This window comes from Panthera pardus, unplaced genomic scaffold (genome assembly GCF_024362965.1).
Source record: "Panthera pardus isolate Hobbes unplaced genomic scaffold, ASM2436296v1 HiC_scaffold_21, whole genome shotgun sequence".
NCBI lineage: Eukaryota > Metazoa > Chordata > Mammalia > Carnivora > Felidae > Panthera > Panthera pardus.
Window position 1 is genome coordinate 1773891 of NW_026526777.1, and position 20024 is coordinate 1793914.

Sequence of the window (20024 nt, forward strand, 5' to 3'; positions counted from 1 at the left end):
TTCATGACATGAGACACAGACTCAGGCCCAGGGAGCAGGTTCCCTCATTCCTCACCCCCAAAGCCGAGGCCTGCTACTCTCCCTGCCTTGCTTTAGGTAGGAAAGGCTTGGCCTGTGCGGTCTGGGAAAAGAGGCTGGGAAGGCACCCCCACGCCCACCCCCACCCCCCCCGCTCTCTTGTGTCTTCCCCCTCCCGCCTGTCCCTCACTGGGCTCTGCTCCCTGCTCTGTGCCTTCCCTGCCTGTGCTCCCAAAGCCCCCGCCCATTCTGCAGCCCCACCAGCTGCCCCTGGTCCCAGAGTTGCTCCGTCTTTCTCACCAAGACTGCTGGCTCTCTGGGCACGCAAGGACCAAAGAAAGGGGTAAATCCTGACCAGGAAGCCCCTGTGCGGTCCGTGAAGTTAAATACAGAACTCGGACTTTGGCTGCAACAGAGACCACATATTCCCTCCCACGGGGCCCCCCAGACGTAGGGCTGCAGAGAGAGATCCTAGGGGCTGGATGCTTCTCTCTATATATATCTGGCTCCAGGCTCTTGCCTGGCCTGCCGCGCTGACCACTGACCTTTGAAGCGGCCCGTCGCCGTCTTCCAGAGCAAGCAACCATCATGGATGAGCCTGCGCCTCAGAAGCTCCTCTCGGCCAAACGGGCCCTTGCCAGGCACGGGGGTCTGGGCCCGGGGGTCCATACGGTGGTAGATCTCCTGTAGGCGGGCTCCCTTCTCCAGCTCATGCACGTCCTGGTCCACATTGGACAGCAGCTCCTTCACCAGCCCCAGTGCTGTGCTCAGGTCCTGGCGCTCCTCCTCAGTCCCTGGTGCCCAGGGTTGGCATGAGGGACGGCCAGTCCGCTTCAGTCCGGCCCCAGGTCCCACGGTGTCCTGACCCCGTCTTCGGACGTTGCCAGGGGCTCTGCACCTGATCCCGCCCCTTCCCTGGTCACGGAGCCTTTTCTCACCCGACAGACTCCCCACACGCCCCTCCCCGGGCCCACTCCCTCACCGTGGGAGTGCTGGAGGATCCGATTGATGAGCACCGGGTACTTGGTGATGCGCTGGGTCACCAGCAGGACGCACTCCTGCACCCCATGCCGCTTCAGCACGGCCGAACGCGTCACCTTCTACAAGGGCATGGGCAGAGCTCAGGGCCGGAGTGGGGAGAAGGGGAGAAAGAACACTGGATTTGGAGCCTGAGCTGTGGTGCGGACCCTAACTGGGCCGTTCCCCTCCGCTGGCTTAGGGGGCTGCACCTGGAAAACGGGGACCACATGCCACGGATTTCCTACAAGGACCCACCAAAGCGGCGGAAAGCACCTGCTCTAGGGGAGCCCGGCCTGCTCAGTCAGTGGGGCGTGTGACTCCTGATCTCGGGGCCGTGAGTTCGAGCCCCACGTTGGGCATTTGCTCTACCACCATGAGGGCTTATGGTGGACAGGCTCCATGGGGCTCGGAAAGCACACGATGCCCCCCAGGAAAGGGCCTGCAGGCCCTGCACGCAGGTCCTGGAGAGGTCTGCTCACCCGAATGAACTGCTGGAAGCGTTTGTCCCGAGCATACAGCTCCTTATAGAGCTTTAAGGCCTTGGTGTGGCGGCTGCAGAACTCGGAGTAGGTCTTCCGCATCTGCTCTGCGCTGGCACCTGAGAACTGGAGGGCGGGGCTGGGTCGGCAATGAGCCCCGCCCCCCGGACGTGAGCCCCGCCCCGGACGCCCGCGGGCCTCTCCAGCCCTCCTGGCTCCACCCCCCCAGGATCTGAGAGTCCGGTCGCACCTCGGCGTATGGGCCCCGCCCCTTCTCACCTGGCTGATGAGCAGGTCCCCCAGGCGGTGGATGACGAAGTTCCTGGTGCTGCCGGGGCACAGGGCTTGGCGCCGACGCTCCAACAGCTGGCCCAGGAAGCGTGTGTGGATGTCACTGAGCTCGTCCACGCAAGGGAACAGGCCCTGGACCACTCCGGGCTCCAGCTGCAGCTCTTCCAGCATCCCCGTGCGGAAGAGGCGTGTCATGATCTTCAGCGTCCGCACGTGGTGCAGCTCCGTCTGGATGAGCTCTGTGGGGACACAGGTCGTGTGGACTCTACCTTAGCGTGGCTACAGTTGATACGGCCTAGGCTGGGGGCCTCAGGGCTCATGTGAGGTTTTTAAGGTCTCTTCCAGGTTGCCATTCTGCACCGTTATGGACTCAGGATTTTCTAATCATCCTGTGGCTTTCTGCTTTGCTACCTCAAGCTGTACTGCTGGAGGCCAAGAAGCACGTGCCCTGTCACGTCCAGGTTTCCCACAGCCCCCAGAGTGATGCCCCGCGTGGAACAGGCAGGGAGTCAAGGTGGAGAAGGATGGAGTAAAGACAGGACCTGGGACACCAATAGCCCAAGAGGTGGAGGCATAACGGCAACTTGTGGGCTGGAGGCCAAGGTCTGGGGGGCTGGTGGGCTAGCAGGGTTGGGGGGGCTGGCAGGGTCTGGGGGGGGCAGTGGGCTAGCAGGGTCGGGGGGCTGGCAGGGTCGGCGGGGCTGGCAGGGTCTGGGGGGGCAGTGGGCTAGCAGGGTCGGGGGGCTGGCAGGGTCGGCGGGGCTGGCAGGGTCTGGGGAGGCAGTGGGCTAGCAGGGTCGGGGGACTGGCAGGGTCTGGGGGGGCTAGCAGGGTCTGGGGGTGGCTGGCAGGGTCTGGGGGTGGCTGGCAGGGTCTGGGGGGCTGGCAGGGTCTGGGGGGCTAGCAGGGTCAGGGGGCTGGCAGGGTCTGGGGGGCTGGCAGGGTCTGGGAGGCTGGCAGGGTCTGGGGGTGGCTGGCAGGGTCAGGGGGCTGGCAGGGTCTGGGGGTGGCTGGCAGGGTCAGGGGGCTGGCAGGGTCTGGGGTGGCTGGCAGGGTCTGGGGGGGCAGTGGGCTAACAGGGTCTGGGGGGGCTAGCAGGGTCAGGGGGCTGGCAGGGTCTGGGGGGCTGGCAGGGTCTGGGGGGGCTAGCAGGGTCAGGGGGCTGGCAGGGTCGGGGGGCTGGCAGGGTCTGGGGGGGGCTAGCAGGGTTGGGGGGCTGGCAGGGTCGGGGGGGCTGGCAGGGTTGGGGGGCTGGCAGGGTCGGGGGGCTGGCAGGGTCTGGGGGGGCTAGCAGGGTTGGGGGGCTGGCAGGGTCTGGGGGGGCTAGCAGGGTCAGGGGGCTGGCAGGGTCGGGGGGCTGGCAGGGTCTGGGGGGGGCTAGCAGGGTCTGGGGGGGCTGGCAGGGTCTGGGGGGGGCTAGCAGGGTTGGGGGGCTGGCAGGGCCGGGGGGCTGGCAGGGTCTGGGGGTGGCTGGCAGGGTCTGGGGGGGCAGTGGGCTAGCAGGGTCAGGGGGCTGGCAGGGTCTGGGGGGCTGGCAGGGTCTGGGGGGGCTGGCAGGGTCTGGGGGGCTGGCAGGGTCTGGGGGTGGCTGGCAGGGTCAGGGGGCTGGCAGGGTCTGGGGTGGCTGGCAGGGTCTGGGGGGCAGTGGGCTAGCAGGGTCAGGGGGCTGGCAGTGTCTGGGGGGCTGGCAGGGTCTGGGGGGCTGGCAGGGTCTGGGGGGGCTAGCAGGGTCAGGGGGCTGGCAGGGTCAGGGGGCTGGCAGGATCTGGGGGTGGCTAATAGGGTATGGGGGGCTAGCAGGGTCTGGGGGGGCTGGCAGGGTCTGGGGGGGGCTAGCAGGGTTGGGGGGCTGGCAGGGCCGGGGGGCTGGCAGGGTCTGGGGGTGGCTGGCAGGGTCTGGGGGGGGCAGTGGGCTAGCAGGGTCAGGGGGCTGGCAGGGTCTGGGGGGGCTGGCAGGGTCAGGGTGCTGGCAGGGTCTGGGGGGCTGGCAGGGTCTGGGGGTGGCTGGCAGGGTCAGGGGGCTGGCAGGGTCTGGGGTGGCTGGCAGGGTCTGGGGGGCAGTGGGCTAGCAGGGTCAGGGGGCTGGCAGTGTCTGGGGGGCTGGCAGTGTCTGGGGGGCTGGCAGGGTCTGGGGGGGCTAGCAGGGTCAGGGGGCTGGCAGGGTCGGGGGGCTGGCAGGGTCTGGGGGTGGCTAATAGGGTATGGGGGGCTAGCAGGGTCTGGGGGGGCTGGCAGGGTCTGGGGGGGGCTAGCAGGGTTGGGGGGCTGGCAGGGCCGGGGGGCTGGCAGGGTCTGGGGGTGGCTGGCAGGGTCGAGGGGCTGACAGGGTCTGGGGGGGCTGGCAGGGTCGGGGGGGGCTAGCAGGGGGAAGGACAGATAAGAGGCCCGGTCAAGGTCAAGGAGGAGGAGGAGGCTCACCATAGATGACGTCCTGCTGTTTCATCACCTCCTTCTTCTGCTGCTGCAAGAAGCTGCTGTCCACGGCTAGGCTCCAGGAGTCGGCCGCAAAGTCCCTCTCGTCCGTCTCAAAATCACTCATCAGCTCACTGTAGATCACCTCTGCCCCTGGATGTCAGCGGGGCCCGCGACTCAGAGCCTGACGCTCCTCGCCGGGTCCAGGCCCCTGAGACCCTTCCCGCCCGGCCACCCGCAGGCCTCCCGGGCCAAGCGCTCGCTCACCTTCATCGATGAGGGACTCCACGGACAGGGCTCTGTTCCGCATGTTGAGGGAGTCTGTGGACTGGGACAGGATTCGGCGCAGCCCCAGGGGGGACTCGTCACTGAAGTGTCTGACGGAAGAGGGTCTGTGTCACCTAGACTCGGGCAAGAGAGCCCTCCCCAGGTGGGGAACTGAGGCTGGGGTCTGAGGGGCACTCACCCTGAGTCCTCCTCCTTCCCTGTCCATCTACAGTTCCGAACCCAGGGCGGGAAGGGCCCCGCAGGCTTCCTGCTCCCCACTGCCACTCTCTGCCCGCCTGGCTGTCCCCTCCCCGAGCAGAGGCTCACCCAGCGATGTTGGTGGTGGAGACGCTCTTGGCTAAAGACAGGGAGGAGCGGCCGCGGCGAGAGCCGAGCAGAGACTGCCGGAAGCTGTCGGAGGGGTAGATGGCGGAGCTCGGCCGCTCCCGGGGGGCGGCTGGAGGGGAGACCGAGCAGGTGTCAAAGCTGCAGCTTCCCCGGGCCCAGGCCTCCCAGGCTCCTCTCCCACCCTCAGCCCTGCCCCCAGTCAAGGAAGGATCACAGCGGAGCCAGCTTACACGTGTGCAGTAACATCTGTCTTGTCTCATTTCTTCCCCCAAACAAGCCTATGAGCAAACTGAAGCTCAGAAAGGTTAACAGACTTGTCCAGGGCGACTCGGCTGGTGGCCGAGTGGGGACTCAGACTCTGGTGTTTCTGACTAAGCACCTGCTCCTTCTGTTACACCAGAGCCGTCCGAACCGGCTCGTGACAGCTGCCTTCGACACCCCCAGGGCAGCGTCCATGCTCGAGAGACCGGCCAACCCGGGGCCCTCACCCCCATCTAAATTCTGCCCCGACAGCCCCAGCATCCACTTCCACTCAAGGGGGCAGCAGAGCCGGGGTACTCTGGGGAGGGGCCGCCTGCGTGCCCTCACGACTCACTCTTACTGCGCAGTGAAACAGACTGGAGGGCAGTGCTGTTCTTTAGTAAGGCAGCTTTCTGTTGCTGTGGGACAGAGCAGAAGAGAGACACCGAGGACAGCCGTCACCAAGGGTCACCCCCGCAGGCACGGGCAGGCGCTGGGCGGCTGGCCCCCTGGGAGAAGGCCGGCAGCACGGTCAAGGGCACGGGGCGGCTGAGCCCAGCACTAGGGGGCCGCGCCCAGAGCAGGAGGCTGGCCGCACGGGGCCCGAGGCCTGGGGCTCACGGTGCGGACCGCCCCACGGCGAGGAGAGGGGTGGAGGAACACAGGGTAAGGAATGAAGGAAGAGGCACACTCACTACCCTCTCCCCCAGCCCGCTGCCCTCCCGGCCGTCTCACCTTCTGCTTGACCTTGGTGCAGTTGGCGAGGGTGTCTTTACAGCGGTTGTGGATAGTCACATTGCAGGCTGGGGGGGGGGGGGTGGGGTAGAGAGGGTGAAGGGAGGGCCGGGTGGTACGGGAGGGGACGCACCCACACGCAGACACCCGTCTCCCCCTGGCCAGGGGGACTCCTGAGACTCCCCTCGTCCCCTCAGCCACTCCGGACTGAGTGGGACTCAGCCACTCGGGAGGGCCGGGTGGTACGGGAGGGGACGCACCCACACGCAGACACCCGTCTCCCCCTGGCCACGCACTCTGAGACTCCCCTCGTCCCCGACCTCTCAGCCACTACCGCACCCGTCCCTCCTCTCCCCTCCCCTCCGCCTCCCCCTTCCTTCCAGCAGGAAATCGGGCGAGGGGGCGGAGGGGGCCGCCACAACTAAGCAATCCCAACTCAAAGGTGATCTGAGGGGTGGACCAGAGGGAAGGAGGGGTCATGGCTGCCAGAGCTGAGCTCAAGGAGCACAGGGGTGGTTGAGAGTGGCAGATGGCAGAGGACGCCCACGGGACAGGAGAAGGCACGGAGCAGCTGGGTGGGGGCCAGGGGCAGGGGGGTGGCCAGCGTCCCCGGAGCGCCCAGCATGTGGTCCGCATTTACTTGATCCTAACAACCCTTTGGGGCAGATTCAATTATCCTCATTTGATAGACGAGGAGCCTGCCTCCCGCAGAGGTCAAATCGCCTGCCAGAGGTCAGCCCCCCAGTGGCAGAGCCGGGATTGAAACCCTGGTCGTGTTCTTTCCGTTGAACCACATGTTCACCCACCAACTGTAGCCAGGCCTAAGCACTTCGCAGGCGAGTAGAGCCGGTGCTGGACCGGGGACAGGCCCTGCCCGGTCCCTCTCCAAAGCCCATCGGCCCTCCCCACCGCTCGGCTCTGACTCCTGCCTGCCCCTTCCAGGCCCGGGGCCTGTCCCCCACCCAGGGCAGACCCACAGCCCCCACACTCCACCTGCTCCTCTCCCATCACCCACCCTGCCATGGGGTAAAAGAGGAGGAAAGGAAAGGAAGAGTGGCCAGGCCTTGGCAGTGAGGCTGTCCCTGTCCCCAACACGCCTCAGCCCTCTGCCCTCTCCCGCTTCCCCCGCCTCGTCCAACACAGGAAACTCTGCCGACTCCTTCAGACAATACCCAGCCCCAGGCTCACTTCCACAAATACAAGGCCAGCAGGGTGGGGTGGAAGGGAGGGCGGGAGGGGGCTGGGGCTGCCCCACTCCCCCGTAGCTCCCTTCTTCTACCCCCAGCACCCAGTGTCTCTGGATCAAACCTCCGCTTTCCACCTGCTCTCAAAATAGCACTTGCTGCCTGCCTCCCCGGTTCCCCTGGCAACAAGCTTCCCGATGGGGACCTCTGTCAGGCCTCTGCGGGGTCTAGACTGGGGTTCCCTCCTCGCCCTCCTCACTCTAAGTCGGGGACTGAGGAAGCGAGGAGGCCTCACTGGTTCTTCCAGGGGCTCCTGCCCCCATTCCACGGGGGCTGAGAGGCTAGAGCCCCGGTCCTGCCGTGGCAGCAGGTGAAGATCTCAGAGGCGCTGCAGCCAGAGGCCGCTCTGCTATACACTGGGGGGAGCAGGAGCCTTCTGGGCGGGTGCGCAGGCGTGCGGGGAAGGACAGCACCCGCCTTATACCTCCTGCTTGCAGGGCAACCCTCAGATGCAGGCGAAGGTCAGGAGTTCCGACCTCTACCCCCCCACACACGTCCCTGCTCTTCTCCCTCTTTCTATCAGTCACACTAGAAATTTGAGACGGATGGTCCTGATCCTGTCCTCTGCTTCAAACTGCAGAGGCTAAAAAATTTCAGGCTCCACCCAGTCGATAGAAAGGGAGGAGCAAAAAGGGACCCTGACGCCCCGAATGTCCAGTCCTGCCCAGGAAGACCGGCAGGACCAGGTGCAAGGCCCAGCCGGCCACCCGGCTCCCCTCACCGCCCCCCGCCCCCAGGACATTCCTGATCCTTCTCCAAGTAGTCCCTCTAAACCTCAGCAGCTGCTTGGGGAGCCAGGGGACACCCAGCGGACAACAGCTGCAAGGGGAGCCACCGGCCTCCCCCCCCCCGTGCCCCCGGCCACCATCCCTCGCAGGGAGGGAAGGGAAGCAAGGGAAGCGCTGGGCCCGGCTGGGACTCCGGGAGAGTGACCCTGTGCATCCGGGGCAGAAAGGACGGAGGGCAAGGCTGGGGTCAGAGCGACATCCAGGGTGCAAACGACTCACTTGGACAGATGAGGGCTTCCTTGGCCGTGATGCTTTTGTTGCAGGCATAGCACATGGTCATGCCCGACACGGAGATGGTGGTGAAGAGGTGCCCGTTGGTGTAGCGGGCGTCCTTGACTTCCTTCATCTTCTCCTTCTCGCGGGTCTGCGGAAGGGGCGAGACACGGGAAGTGAGGCCGGGAGACAGCCGGCGCCCGAGGCGTCCAGAGACAGGCAGGTCGAGGGAGCAGAGCCCGCGTGGGGCTGCCGGAGACATAGAGCTTCCCACGGGGAGGGTCCGCCGCGGGGTCAGCGGCAGCCGTCGGGAGCGACCGGCCTCGACCTCGCCGGCCCCCCGGCCTACCTGGCCCCTGCGGCTGGGCTGCCTCCGGTGGCCGCTCATCTGGCCGCTCATCTCCCCGGCTCCAGCCCCTGCGTCCTCAGCGCACCTCCCAGCCCTGCTGCACTCGCCCCCGGGCTGCTGTGCGCTCTCCTGCGAGCGGGGAAGATGCGCAGAGGAGGGAGAGCAGGCGAAGCAGAGGGTGCCAGCTCACCAGCGCGTTCCAATCCATGGGAGTTAGCTGCTCTGATAACCATGACAACGGGTGTCGCGGGCTAGGCAGTCACGGTGGGGGGCAGGAGAGCCCCTTCTCAGATTGGCTGGAGGGCAGAATGCCTCCACTGTCGCCCCCACCCAGAGGTCAGGACCCCACTCGAGGGTCCCCGTGGGAGGCCAGAGCCTGGCCACTCCTCCTCCCTGGGCTCTTTGAGGAAGGAAACTCAGCCCATGGGTCTCCTTCCTCCCGGCAGGAAGCCGGACTTTTATTCCTCATGCTGCCCTCCAAAACCTAGGCTAGTGCCCGCGGCCATCGCCCACTCCCATCCCGAGCCCCTTCTGGCTCTACCCTCCACCCTCCGGCCGCGACACCGGTCTTCCGGCTCCGGCAACACGGGGCACAGAGTACCTTCCTTGGGGTCCCGGAGGCTGGCATCCCTGTCCCGGCCTTCCCTCCTCCTGCAGCCCCAACCTCTGCAGGTCAAGTCTCCTCTCCTCTGCCCCTCAAGTCCCTAAGCTTCCCCAAGAGCCTGAGACGGTGGGAAAATGGGCTGCCTTTCTTCCTGCCTATTCCAGGACCTTCCTCAGTGGTCACCTCAGACCCCTGGAGTCCCTCTACAGAGAGGGTAGCACACAGGACAGGGGCTGGCCGAGACCCGCCCCACCCGCCCCCGCCAGATTTCCAAGCTCTCAGGAACCAGAGTGGGGCTCAGATTGCTGAAGCTGAGGGCAGGCGACCTAAAGTGGAGGACACTGCCCAGGGCCTTGGGACAGAGGATGTAAAGCCAGGGGACAGCCCTTGGCCTGGGCCCTCTCGGCCCCTGCACACAGCAGCTGGGAGGTTGAGGGGAACCACACTGCGCTGGTGCGGGGCTGGTGCTCCGGGCTCGGGACAGAAAAGGGAAGTATGTAGGAGCTGAGTCAACAGCACAGTGGCCACAGTGCCTAAGGCCTCTGGGGTCCAGGGTCCTCCCCTCACCCCCGACTCAGAAGCTCCAGGTCTGTCAGCCAACAAGCACAGCCTGGGGGTCTCAGGGTCTGTTCCCCACTTCCGATCACCCACTTTCCCCCCTCCTCCTCCTCTTCCCATTTCCTCGTCTCCTCCCTCCTCGGGGTCATCTCCTCACCCCCAGCCTTCCCCTTCTCACCCGCTCCCCCCCACCCGCCCTGCTCCCAGTCCTGGTTAGGGAAGCTGACTCCTGTGGTCCTGGCCTCCAGTGTTCCAGGCCTCCAATTTTCTATGCTGGTACCTACCCATCTGGACCTCTAGAAAATTCTCCCTTTGGGCTAACTTCACCTGTCTTGCCCCAAATTATAGCTCCTTAGAAGATCAAATCCTCCTCGGAATCACAACCTTGTAGGACCTCAAAGACCAAGCGCCTGTATCTCTCCCCTTGCCGCACACCCTCTCTCCCCTGCACTCCTGGCCTCCTCTAGGACACCGATGAGAAGTCTGAACACTCACTGGGCTTGAACTGAAAGCAGCAAACCAGCAAACATGAAAATCACACGGGAAAAACCACATCTGGAAGGGGTAGCGGTGCGGGTCCACCCCGTGCAAGTCCCCTCCCCACCCCCTGCGCCCTCCGCCACCTGGAGGCTCCCCCTGTACAGAGGCAGGGGAGGGAGGGCGAGGACGCGCAGCCAGAGCACAGGGCTTCTGGGCCCTTCCCTGCCTGCCATCGACGCCCGACAGAGGACCCAGCCCCTCCGCTCCCCACACTCACCCTCTCTCCGAGGGGCCCCCTCTGTAGGTGAGCCAGCAGCGGGCAGCAGCCACAGCAGCACATCCCACCTCGGGCAGCTAGCGGCCCTGGCACCGCCTAGTGCTATTGTCCTGTGGCAGCCTGTGCCCGCCCCAGGGCTCGGCCAGGGGGACGGAAGGACCCAGGACCCACCACTGGGGGGAGGCTGTCCCTGAGACACAGTGAGTGGTGCCCGCCTCTCCATCCTACTCTTTTCCAGGTATTCTGAGGACGGTCCCGCTCGGCTCCGACCCACCCGCAGGACAGCCTGTGGGGCGAGCACTGGGCCACGACCCCTGATCTACACTGGCCGTGCCGAACGTGCAGAAGCCCCTGCTTCGGGGCTCAGTCCTCCGACTGGTCAGCCCTGCTCATCCGCCCCACGGAAGCCTGGCGTCGGGAGGCAGGGAGGAAGGCGCACTGGGTCGGTCCCCTGGCTCGGCGGCCTGTCCAACAGGCACTGGGCGCACATTTGCAAGGGAAGGGAGGACGACTGCGAGGAGGGACGGCGGACACTGAGGCCCGGGGTCCAGCAGCACCCTCGCCCCGCTCCGGGGACCCCTCAGTCCTCACTGGAGCACCCCCCCCTTCTTTCTACTCCACTTCCTTTGAGCCTAGACCCTGAGGGTTTCCTCTGGGGGCCCGGAGAGGCCGACCCAAAGCTCCCCTCCGTTGTCCCTCCAGATCGTGGTCACTTGGGGGCAAGAAAGGCGAGGGGACGAGGGCAGTGTCCCCGTCTTCCCCCTTCTCCGCACTGTGCCTCCCTCGGCGGCAAAATGAGCAAAATGGTGCTGTGTGTGAGGAAGGCACTGCCAGAGCTGGGCTCCCTGGTGGGCAGCAGTGGGTGGCAGAGCCCCCCAGGCAGGTGGGCGCCTCTCCCAGCAAGGCCCCGGCGCTCATTCTTCCACCGGGCGTCCACGCCACGACCTCCGGGGCAGTCATGTGGTGCTCAGAGCCACAGCCCCTTCCTCAAGATGGTGAGGCCCCTGCAGGGTGACCAGAAGGCACCCGAGGGTCCCGCTGGGATCCAAGTCACCTGCGGCTCAGCGCCTGACCAGCCGGGGCGCAGAGTCATAGGCTGTGGAGTGCACGGGGTCGTGGGGATGGGGGCTTTGGGCTGGGAAAGGAGCAGACAGAGGGTTCCTGGCCACAGGACTGAGAGAAAGGCCAGGCTCTGCTCCTTTGTGAGCTTCCCGGCGACAAGATAAAGGCAGCAGCCCGAGGAGAAGGTGGCCAAAGCCGGAAACGTAACACAGAAAGACATCACCGGACACACAAAGGCACTTAATAAATGCTTGCTCGATGAATGAGAATGACACGCCAGACAACGGGGGCGGAGGGGGCACACTGGTGGAGCAGCAGAGGGGCGCTAAGGGCCATGGGGAATAAAATCAGGCCGGGGACCCTGAAACTCAGGCCTCCTGGACCCCAGCCTGCCCCCTGCCCGGCCACACCTGTCGGGTCAGGAGAGAGACAGCAGAGGGGAGGGCGGGGGGGGAGAGGCAAACAGACGGGCATTTGTGCAGGCGAACAATAGCCGTGCCAGGACTCCCTGCCCTCCTGGCACAGGGCAGGCCGGCTGGGCTGGGAGGGGGCAGCTGCTGCCTGCACCCCCTCCCCCAAGACACACAAACAAACCCAGGAGGGTCCAGCCAGCTTCCCTCAGCCGTATCTCTCACCAGCTCCAGGAGCCCTGGCCAATCTGCTCACTCAGGCTACTAGACGGCCCTCAAACCAGAGACGGAAGCTAAAAATGGAACTACTTCCAGAAAGCTCAAGCCCCCTAATCTGGTGACCGCGGCTCAAGACAGTAACCCAAAGCATCTGGGGACAGACAGCCACACACACACACACACACACACACTCGACACAGGTCACACGCTTGCATGGGATTCACACATTCAGATCTGTCCCCTCCAGGATCCAAGGTCGGTTCCAGGGAAGCCAGGACTGAGCTCAGGCCCCTCTCTCTGTCCTTTGCTGAGCCCAGCCGGCCCTTCCCCAGGCACCAGCAACCCCTGCAGCAGTGACTTCCCTTCCTCGGCTCGGTCCTGAACCTCCATGACCCTAGAACCTCTTCCTGTGCCCCTAAAAGCTTCAACCTCCCCGGGACCCTCAGTTCCTGCAAAACTTCCTTACAAAACTGCCAGCCAGCCGGGTCAGCCCCTCCCTGCTCACCCAGCCCTCCTCCCCGGGCCCAGCTCCTCTCCCAGTCCATCCTGCACACAAAGCCAGCCACCTCTCCTTACCCAGAACAAAGAAATCGCCTCTCCCTCTCTCCCACTCCACCTGCCCCACACACGCCAATGCTGGGGGCCTGGAGACTCCAAGGGGACCCCAGCCTCCAGGGCCGTCCTGGAGGCCCCTGCTGGCCCCTAGACAGGAAAGGACCCTTTGTTCTGACACGTGAAGGTTAGGATTTGGGTGGGGGAAGAGCAGGGGGCCAGAGGGAAAGGGGCCTGTGGGGTCTGGAGCCAGGGAAGGTAGGAAGCAGAAAGAATGGGGAGTGGAGAGAAAGGGGTGCCGGGAACAGACACGTGGGGAGGGGCTGCAGTCAGCCTCTGTGAAGCTGGGAGGAACGGGGTATTCTCCCTCACAGTTTCTCCTTCTCTGAGAAGTCCTGGGTGTCAGGCAGGGAAGCGGGCAGGGGTGTGGGCTCAGGGCTTGGTCTGACCCATCCCTCCAAATAGGTAGCAGGGGAGACCATCTTCCTCAAATAATCTCATTTCCAGCAGGGCCCCTCTACTTCCCACCACAGTATAAAAAGAAAGGAGACAGCTGGTGCGCTGGGGGAGGGGGAAGAGGGGATCCAGGGTTTGTTGGCCAAGCACCAACTCCCCCCTTCTGTAACCACAGCTTTCCGGAGGCGGCCCTCCCCTTCCGACCAACCCAAACCGACAACCACCCTCCTCCTGCGGCGCTCTGCCCTCAGATCCACCCACTCAGTCCCCCCCCAAGCCCCCACTCCCCAAACCACAGCAGGCCCCAGGACAGAAGGCGCCCCAGTCCCCCCGCTACTAGAAAGACCAAGGCATGAGGACCCAGGTATCTGGCCCCCCAGCTCTTTCCGATGAAGAAGGACCCCAGTATCTACCCTCCCAGAGGCCCTGTCTACACCCCTCTCCAGGTCTGCCCCCCACGGCTCCCTCTTGGCTTTCCTTTTTAGGGTGGAACCAAATTTCCGTGGTTTCAAAAAAACCTCTCCGCCCCCCTTTGGCTCTACTCCAGGGTCTCAGCTCAAACGGTTGAAAAATAAACAGACTCTCAGGGCTGGGGCCTGGCCGGGCCAGGGTTGAGCAGAGCCCGTCTGCCACCCCACGGCTCCAGCACACTTCCTGTCTTAGGCTCTGCTCAAATCCCCAGTTGCCTTCCTGTTGGCAGAATCTCATCCCGGCCCCCGAAGGGAAAGTTCCAGGATGGAACCTCTCCCAACTTAGCCTGGAGACAGGTAGCCAGGCTAGGAGTTAGGAGGAGTGTGGGAGGGCTTTCCACCATTTTCCAGGGCTCCCAGAGGGCACTGCCCCCTTGCTGCAAGCACCGTGGGGATGATGGGCACTGGGGCAGAGGGAAGGGCACTGGGGGCAGGGCACTGGCGGCAGAGGGAAGCCAGAGATTAAACCAGCTATTGGTGGGGTCCTGGCCCTCCTGATAATGGGTACAGTGCGGGCGACCTGGCTGCTGGGAGGCGCTGTCTGCATGCCACCGGCTGCCAGCTCTAACGGACACCTCATTTCCCGGGGTCTGGGGTGTGCAGAGGTCATGGCCTTGAAGAGTGGGCCTGGCTACAAAGACAGGGATAAAGGATACTTGGGAAGGAGGAGGGCCAAGGATAATTATACCCCAGACTCTGGAAATGGAAGGTGAATGGGTCCCAGGATGAAGAGTGAAGGAAGGGCTAGGGAGAGGAGGGAGGAGGGGCGACAGGGGCACAGAGCCGGCCAGCGGGTCACCCTCGGGGTTTCACGCAGGGAGAACAGGGGGCTTGGAAGCTGGCGGGTCACACAGGGACGGCGACCCGAGGCCCTGTGTTCCAGAAACAGGTGTGCCCAGGGCCCCGGAGGACGGAGGAAAGGATCCCAACTACACAAAGACCTCTGCTCCCGGCGCCTGAGGGTGATGGCTCCTAGGGGGAAGTACGCCGTCCCGACCCCAGCCACCCGCCTACCAGAGGGGAGAAGTGAATCACAGCTGGAAAGTCCATCTGCGGGGGGAGGAGGGGCTGACTTTTGTCTGGGGGGTGGGGGGCGGCGGCGGCGGTGCGGGCGGGAGGAACCGGGAAACCACCCCTCCAGGCCCCTGCGCCGGATGGCGGGGACAAAGGGGGATGAGCACGCCGGCGACCGCGGGGCGCAGGGGCCCCCGGGCCGAGGGGAGCCCCGCCGACACGCGCACCTCCCTCCTCCCGCGCGGTCCCTTCCCGGAGCAACTTTCTTCCGGGCGGCCGGGCCGGGAGGGGGTGGGGGTGGGGGGCGGCGCGGGACGCCCCCCGGGGGCCCGGCGCTCCCTCCCGGCCCCGCCGCCCCGCGCCCCCAGAGCCCACCTTGCTCGCCAGCTCCCGGCTCCGCTCGGTCCGCGCGCGCGTGAGCGACTCGATCCGAGACATGGTCGGGGCGGCGGCGGCGGCGGCGGGCGGTCCCGGGACAGGAAGGCGGCTCGCGCGCGCGGCCCCGCGCAGTTCCTCAAACGCGAGCCTCCCCGCGGGCCGGGGGCGGGGGCCGCCGGGCCGGGCCCGGGGCGCTGGCCGCCGCTCGCCCCGCCGGCCCTGCGCGCCCTGCCCGCGCCCTGCCCGCGCCGACCTCTACCCGGGAGCCCCGCGGCCCCCCGCCCCGCGCGCTCTGCAGGGAGCCCCGCCGCCCGCGCCGCCAGGCCCCGCGCGCCGCTGGGGGCAGGGCAGGGGGAGGGCGGGGGAAGCGAGGGGAAGCGAGAGGCCGGTCTTTACCGGGCGTGGAGGCGAGGGTGCGCGCCCGAGGACTCTCCCGCGAGCCCCCCGCCCCGCCCCGAGCGGCGGCCGCCCCCGGCCCCGCCCCCGGCCGAGCCCCGCCCCCGGCCCGCCCCCGGCCCGAGCGCGGGCTCCGCCCCCTCTCGGGAGGCCGGGGAAGTCCTTCCTGGTGTCTAACCCCGCTTCCCTCCGTTGGCTGTTAGGCCGGAGCCGAAAGACTGGACACCGGCCCGCCCCCGCTCCGGGGGGCACTCAGGGCCTGGCCGGTCTCCCCACAAGCGGCGGCGTGCAGTGGGGCATTGTTTCGGGGCCCTCTGCCGCAGCCTGAGCCACCCTCCACCTTTGCCGAGTTTCCTGCTGCTGCAAACTTCCTCCCCCAATCTAACTATAATCCTTCACACTGCAGTTCATTTCTGCCTCTCAGGCTCTCGCATTTCTCTGCAGAGCCTTGGGGCAGAGCATCCTGGGTCTGCACGGTCCTGCCTGACTCTGGTCCCAAAAAGTGTAGGGGAAGGAGGGAGAGGAGGCCCAACCCAGATGCCGCAGCTCCCGGCCCGGCTCAGAGGCAGCTCCAGCCAGTATTTCCAGCCCAGCTCAACACTCCCCTTAGGTGCCAATTTTAGCCTCTGCCACTATTTTGGGCTTCGCTGCCTCACCACTGGCTGAGCCCGTTGGGCTCCTCACCCCCAGCACCACCTCCACACTGCTCCCCTAGCCTCCCTCCTAACAACTCTTTCATCACCTCCTTCCTCACCCATTCCACTGTTTAAGAATCCATGTACCGCAAAGACCAGAAAACAGGAGAGGGGATAAGCCCGTTTCAGGCCGGATGGAAATTAGAAAGCAAAAAGGACTTTCCCAGGGCCAGGAGGCAGGCTGGTTCCCCCAGGCTTGCACCTGCGGGGAAGACCTTATGGGAAGGCCCTAGGAACTCCCCCAAACCAGAGATCCTGGCCCAGAACCCCAGACTTGACCTCCCCGCAGTGAGCAGGCAGGGCTGAGGAATGTACTAAATTTAAAAACGGAACAGACAACCAGAAGCCAGAATCTTGGCCTGGTGGATCCACCCACTGGGGGCTCAGAGACCAGGGGTGGGCCAGGACCCGACCTTTTCTCCCAGGCCTAGGGTGGGAGAGTGCCACAAGCTAAGGATGGAATCTTAAAGGGCCACATTGTAGTGTGGGCACCCAGTGGGTGGAGCCATGAGGCCAGGACCTGAATCGCAGGGTTTGAGGGAACTCTCAGGCGGGCCTCAGACTCTGTGAAGGAAGCAGACCTCAGGCTCCAACCCTTTTCTGCCTCCACCCCCATCTTCAGTGAGCTCTGTGTCCCAGCCTGGCCCTCGCTCAATGCCCACCTCTTCCGCTTAGGAGATGAGTGGCCAGGAAGGGGGTTTGGGAGTGGGTAGAGGAAACCCGTCTACCTTGAGGAACAGCTGGGCTTTTAGAGAGCTAAGCCTGCTGCCTGACTTAATTTTCATCTTATGCATCCCGGGAACACTTCCAAAACCAAACCCTTGCGTCGTCATCTCGCTATCCCCGCCCCACTCCTATCCACTGATACTTCCCGTTATTTTCAGAAATTATTTTTTAGATGCCCCATAACAAAAGGCAACCCGAATTTCTGCCAGAACCTAAAAGTAGCCACCACCAGAGCCCGAAACTCTTGACCTCGGGATCGTGAGTTCAAGCCCCACATTTGGCTTAAAATAAGAATCGTCAGGGGTGGCTCAGTCGGTTAAGCATCCAACTTCGGCTCAGGTCACGACCTCACAGTTCGTGGGTTCCGGCCCCGTGTCAGGCTCTGTGCCGACAGCTCAGAGCCTGGAGCCTGCTTTGGATTCTGTGTCTCCCTCTCTCTCTGCCCCTCCCCCACTCACACTCTGTCTCTTCTGTCGCTCTCAACATTAAAAAACAATTTTTTAATAAAATAAAAGAGAATGAAAATCTTTTTACAAAGCAACAACAAGAAAGCTTTGGGTCTGCAATACCGCCCTGCCTCCTGGTAACTGTAGGATCTCAGGCAAGTAATGGAGCCGCTGCCTTCGTTGTCTTGTCTACCAAATGGAGATTAAAATACTTATCTCTGTCAGAGTGTTATGAAAATGAAATGGGATGGCCTCTGGAAAAGTGTTTTGTCCACCTCGATGCCTCTAGTCAAATAGGAAGGAATAAGCCACTTCCTCTCTCCAGCCCCGCCCCCTGATGTTGACCTGCCAGGCGCAGTCCCCGAGCTGGGAGGAGGGGAAGGGGTTTAGTGAGGCAGGCACACGCACTCGTGAGTGTGGAATGAACGGCACTGGGCCGGAGACCCTGGTGGGGAAGGGCGAGTCTGGCCAGACGCTGACTCGCTCGGGCTCTTTCCCGCTGCCTATCCGGGTCCCACGCTGCCCACACCCCCCTTCACCTGGTTACTTTACTTCTCACCGAACTTGGGCCAAGGGTGGGCAAACGCAGAAGAGCCCTGGGGATCGGGATGCCCCCCACCCCGGGCAGCACAGACTCCCCCTGCGGGGAAAGAAGGCAGCTCCCCCGGCACACTCTCCTACCCTGAGCTAAGAGAGCTCCTGAGGACGCTGGCCGGAGACCCCAGGTCCCTGGAGAGCTGAGTCCCCCGTGGGAGAAAAGAAGCCTCACTGCCCCACTGCTCTCCCCACCCCCGGCTTTAAGATTCCACCCGCTCCTGCTCAGACTGGCTGGTCCCCTGACTCAACCCGCCCCCCCCCACCCCCTCCGGCCTGTGGTGAGAAGGTGCTAACCAGCGGGTTTCTCCTCTGCCTGTGCTAACCAGCGGGTTTCTCCTCTGCCTGACCCGGAGGAAGGCCAAAAGGCTGGCGGGGGGAGCAAGCCCGGCCCGGCCCCGGGGGCGAGGGGTGAGAATCCCGGGGCTCTTCCAGGTGAATATGGAGGTTTTCTCTGCAGTCCTTCTCCACGCTCAGCAGCCGCCCCAGGTTGGAAGGTGCATGCACACTTGGGGAGGCCCCGGGAGGAAAAGGGGGGTGCTCATTCTGCCAGGAAATGGAGAACGTGGAAAGGCATTGGAGCAGCAGCCAGAGCTCCTGGTCTCGCAGCGCCGGGGTCGGTAATAAGGGACCCAGGAGGATAGTCTCACCTTCCCGGGGTCAGAACTGGACGTGGCCCTACACGCGTGGCTGTGCGTGCGTTTCCACAACGTCGCACTTTCCTGGTTCCCACGCTGCCTGGGGTCTAATTGCAACTCCGGCAGCTGCTGCACCCACCCATACAGTTCCGAGCGGAAAGGCACTTTGCAAACCCTTATAGACGCTCCGAAGAAGTAAAAAGTAGTGCCGTAATTATGATCATTATCCTTCTTCCCCAATGGCTCCGATCTCTGCTGCCCACCTCTTAGCCACGTGAGGCCAGAAGAGAGGTAGGGCTCAGCCACCCTTCCCCTCTCCCAGCTGTCCACAGCTGGCTGCGGAGCTGGAGGCAGGGGGGCGCACAGGAAAGGTGACCCTCCCCCCATGCAGGGAGGGAGTCTGGGAGAAATACCACGTGCTTCCTCCAAGCCTGAACCATTGCCCTGGGTGTCTGTCTCCCGGGGAAGCTGGGGACAGAGCAGAAGGTGGGGTGCAGAGGAGGGGAACTGAGGAGGGCAGGGGGGCCAGGCCTCCTGCTTCCCCGCTGACTCCTACCTTGGCCTTTCCGGTCATGCCCAGGAGGAAACTGAGGGTCCGGCGCAGGGGGGAGTCCGCCCAGGTACCTGAGCCCCCTTCCAGTTGGCTACAGCTGCAGAGAGAAAAAGAAGAGGTGAAGGGCTGGAGGCTGAGCTGGAAAAGAAAAGCGAGATGTTCCCGGAGAGATGGTGGACGAAGGCGCCATGCCCGGAGGGGAGAAAGGAGGTCGGAGAAAGGACTGAGAAAGCCCCTCGCCCCACCCCCACCTCCCGGATGTGCACGGCTGCTGCCCAGGCACCTCAGTGTGTGAGGAAAACTCCAGGCTCCTCCCAGATAAGTGCAGACCCTCCCCCTTCCTACCTAACTCAGGCCCGGCCTCTGCCGGCACTGCTTCCCGACCAAAGATGCGGGGTGAGGGCCCCCCAGTGGGGCATGTTCCCCTCAAAACACAAGAGCCCTGTGTATGACCCTCTCTGCTGTGTGGAAAGGGCCTCTGGGCCCAAAGCCAATAAGGAGTGGATTTCCTGGGATTTCATCAGCCCCATCCCATGAGCTAATCCCAAACCCAGAGCCAGGAGGATGTGTCAGCTAGAGATTTTCAGGGTCACAAATCAGAGCTTGGCATCTTAAAGGGCCCTGGCTAGCTCATCCAGCCGCACTGTCTGGGAGGGCCCGGCCGCTCTAACCAGGCTTCAGCTGCAGGGGCCAAATAAACAGGTGCCGATTTTGTGTGCTGAGTTTTCTGGGCACCGAAATCTCCCAGGCTCCCGCAGCTCCAGGGCTGGGCCTCAGCCCCTGCCCTCCCACCCTGGGCTCCACAGCCCCTGCCCAGCTCTCCGTTGAGCCACTCCCCTTTGGTTATGATCTGAACCTCCAAGTCCGATGCATGGGGTCCTTAGTCACCGTGTCTCCCTAAGACTGTCCAGTAGCTGATCTGCCCACCCCCCTTCCTGGCCTTGACAACTCCCTCTCTCCTCTTCATCTGACCGCCTGGGGTCTGGATACTACTTTCCTTTCCCTAATTGCTTCACTCTCCCATGAGGCTACGGGGAGCCCTGTAACCCTCCCTGGCCACTGAATGAGGAGAGGGTGAATTCTGTAAAGCTC

General features: G+C 64.4%; 1 protein-coding gene across 15 annotated transcripts in view; it reads right to left on the reverse strand.

Annotated features, from left to right (window-relative positions):
- The window catches only part of ARHGEF2 (Rho/Rac guanine nucleotide exchange factor 2), a 39933-nt gene that overhangs the window by 10304 nt on the left and 9605 nt on the right, over window positions 1-20024 (reverse strand). For 2 of the 15 annotated variants that reach the window (XM_019431433.2, XM_053908774.1), the window contains exons 5-15: window positions 18936-19029; window positions 8062-8206; window positions 5811-5878; window positions 5431-5494; window positions 4815-4944; window positions 4488-4597; window positions 4227-4373; window positions 1797-2047; window positions 1518-1643; window positions 1001-1118; window positions 564-812 (exon numbers count right to left, since the gene is read on the reverse strand). In XM_019431433.2, the coding sequence (XP_019286978.2) occupies window positions 564-812; window positions 1001-1118; window positions 1518-1643; window positions 1797-2047; window positions 4227-4373; window positions 4488-4597; window positions 4815-4944; window positions 5431-5494; window positions 5811-5878; window positions 8062-8206; window positions 18936-19029 (1502 nt within the window). Of the gene's footprint in view, window positions 1-563; window positions 813-1000; window positions 1119-1517; window positions 1644-1796; window positions 2048-4226; window positions 4374-4487; window positions 4598-4814; window positions 4945-5430; window positions 5495-5810; window positions 5879-8061; window positions 8207-8404; window positions 8465-8594; window positions 8965-10323; window positions 13286-14881; window positions 15259-15280; window positions 15332-18935; window positions 19117-19277; window positions 19402-20024 lie in introns of those variants that run through there. The other 13 variants (XM_053908778.1, XM_053908775.1, XM_019431436.2 and 10 more) reach the window with 12 other exon arrangements.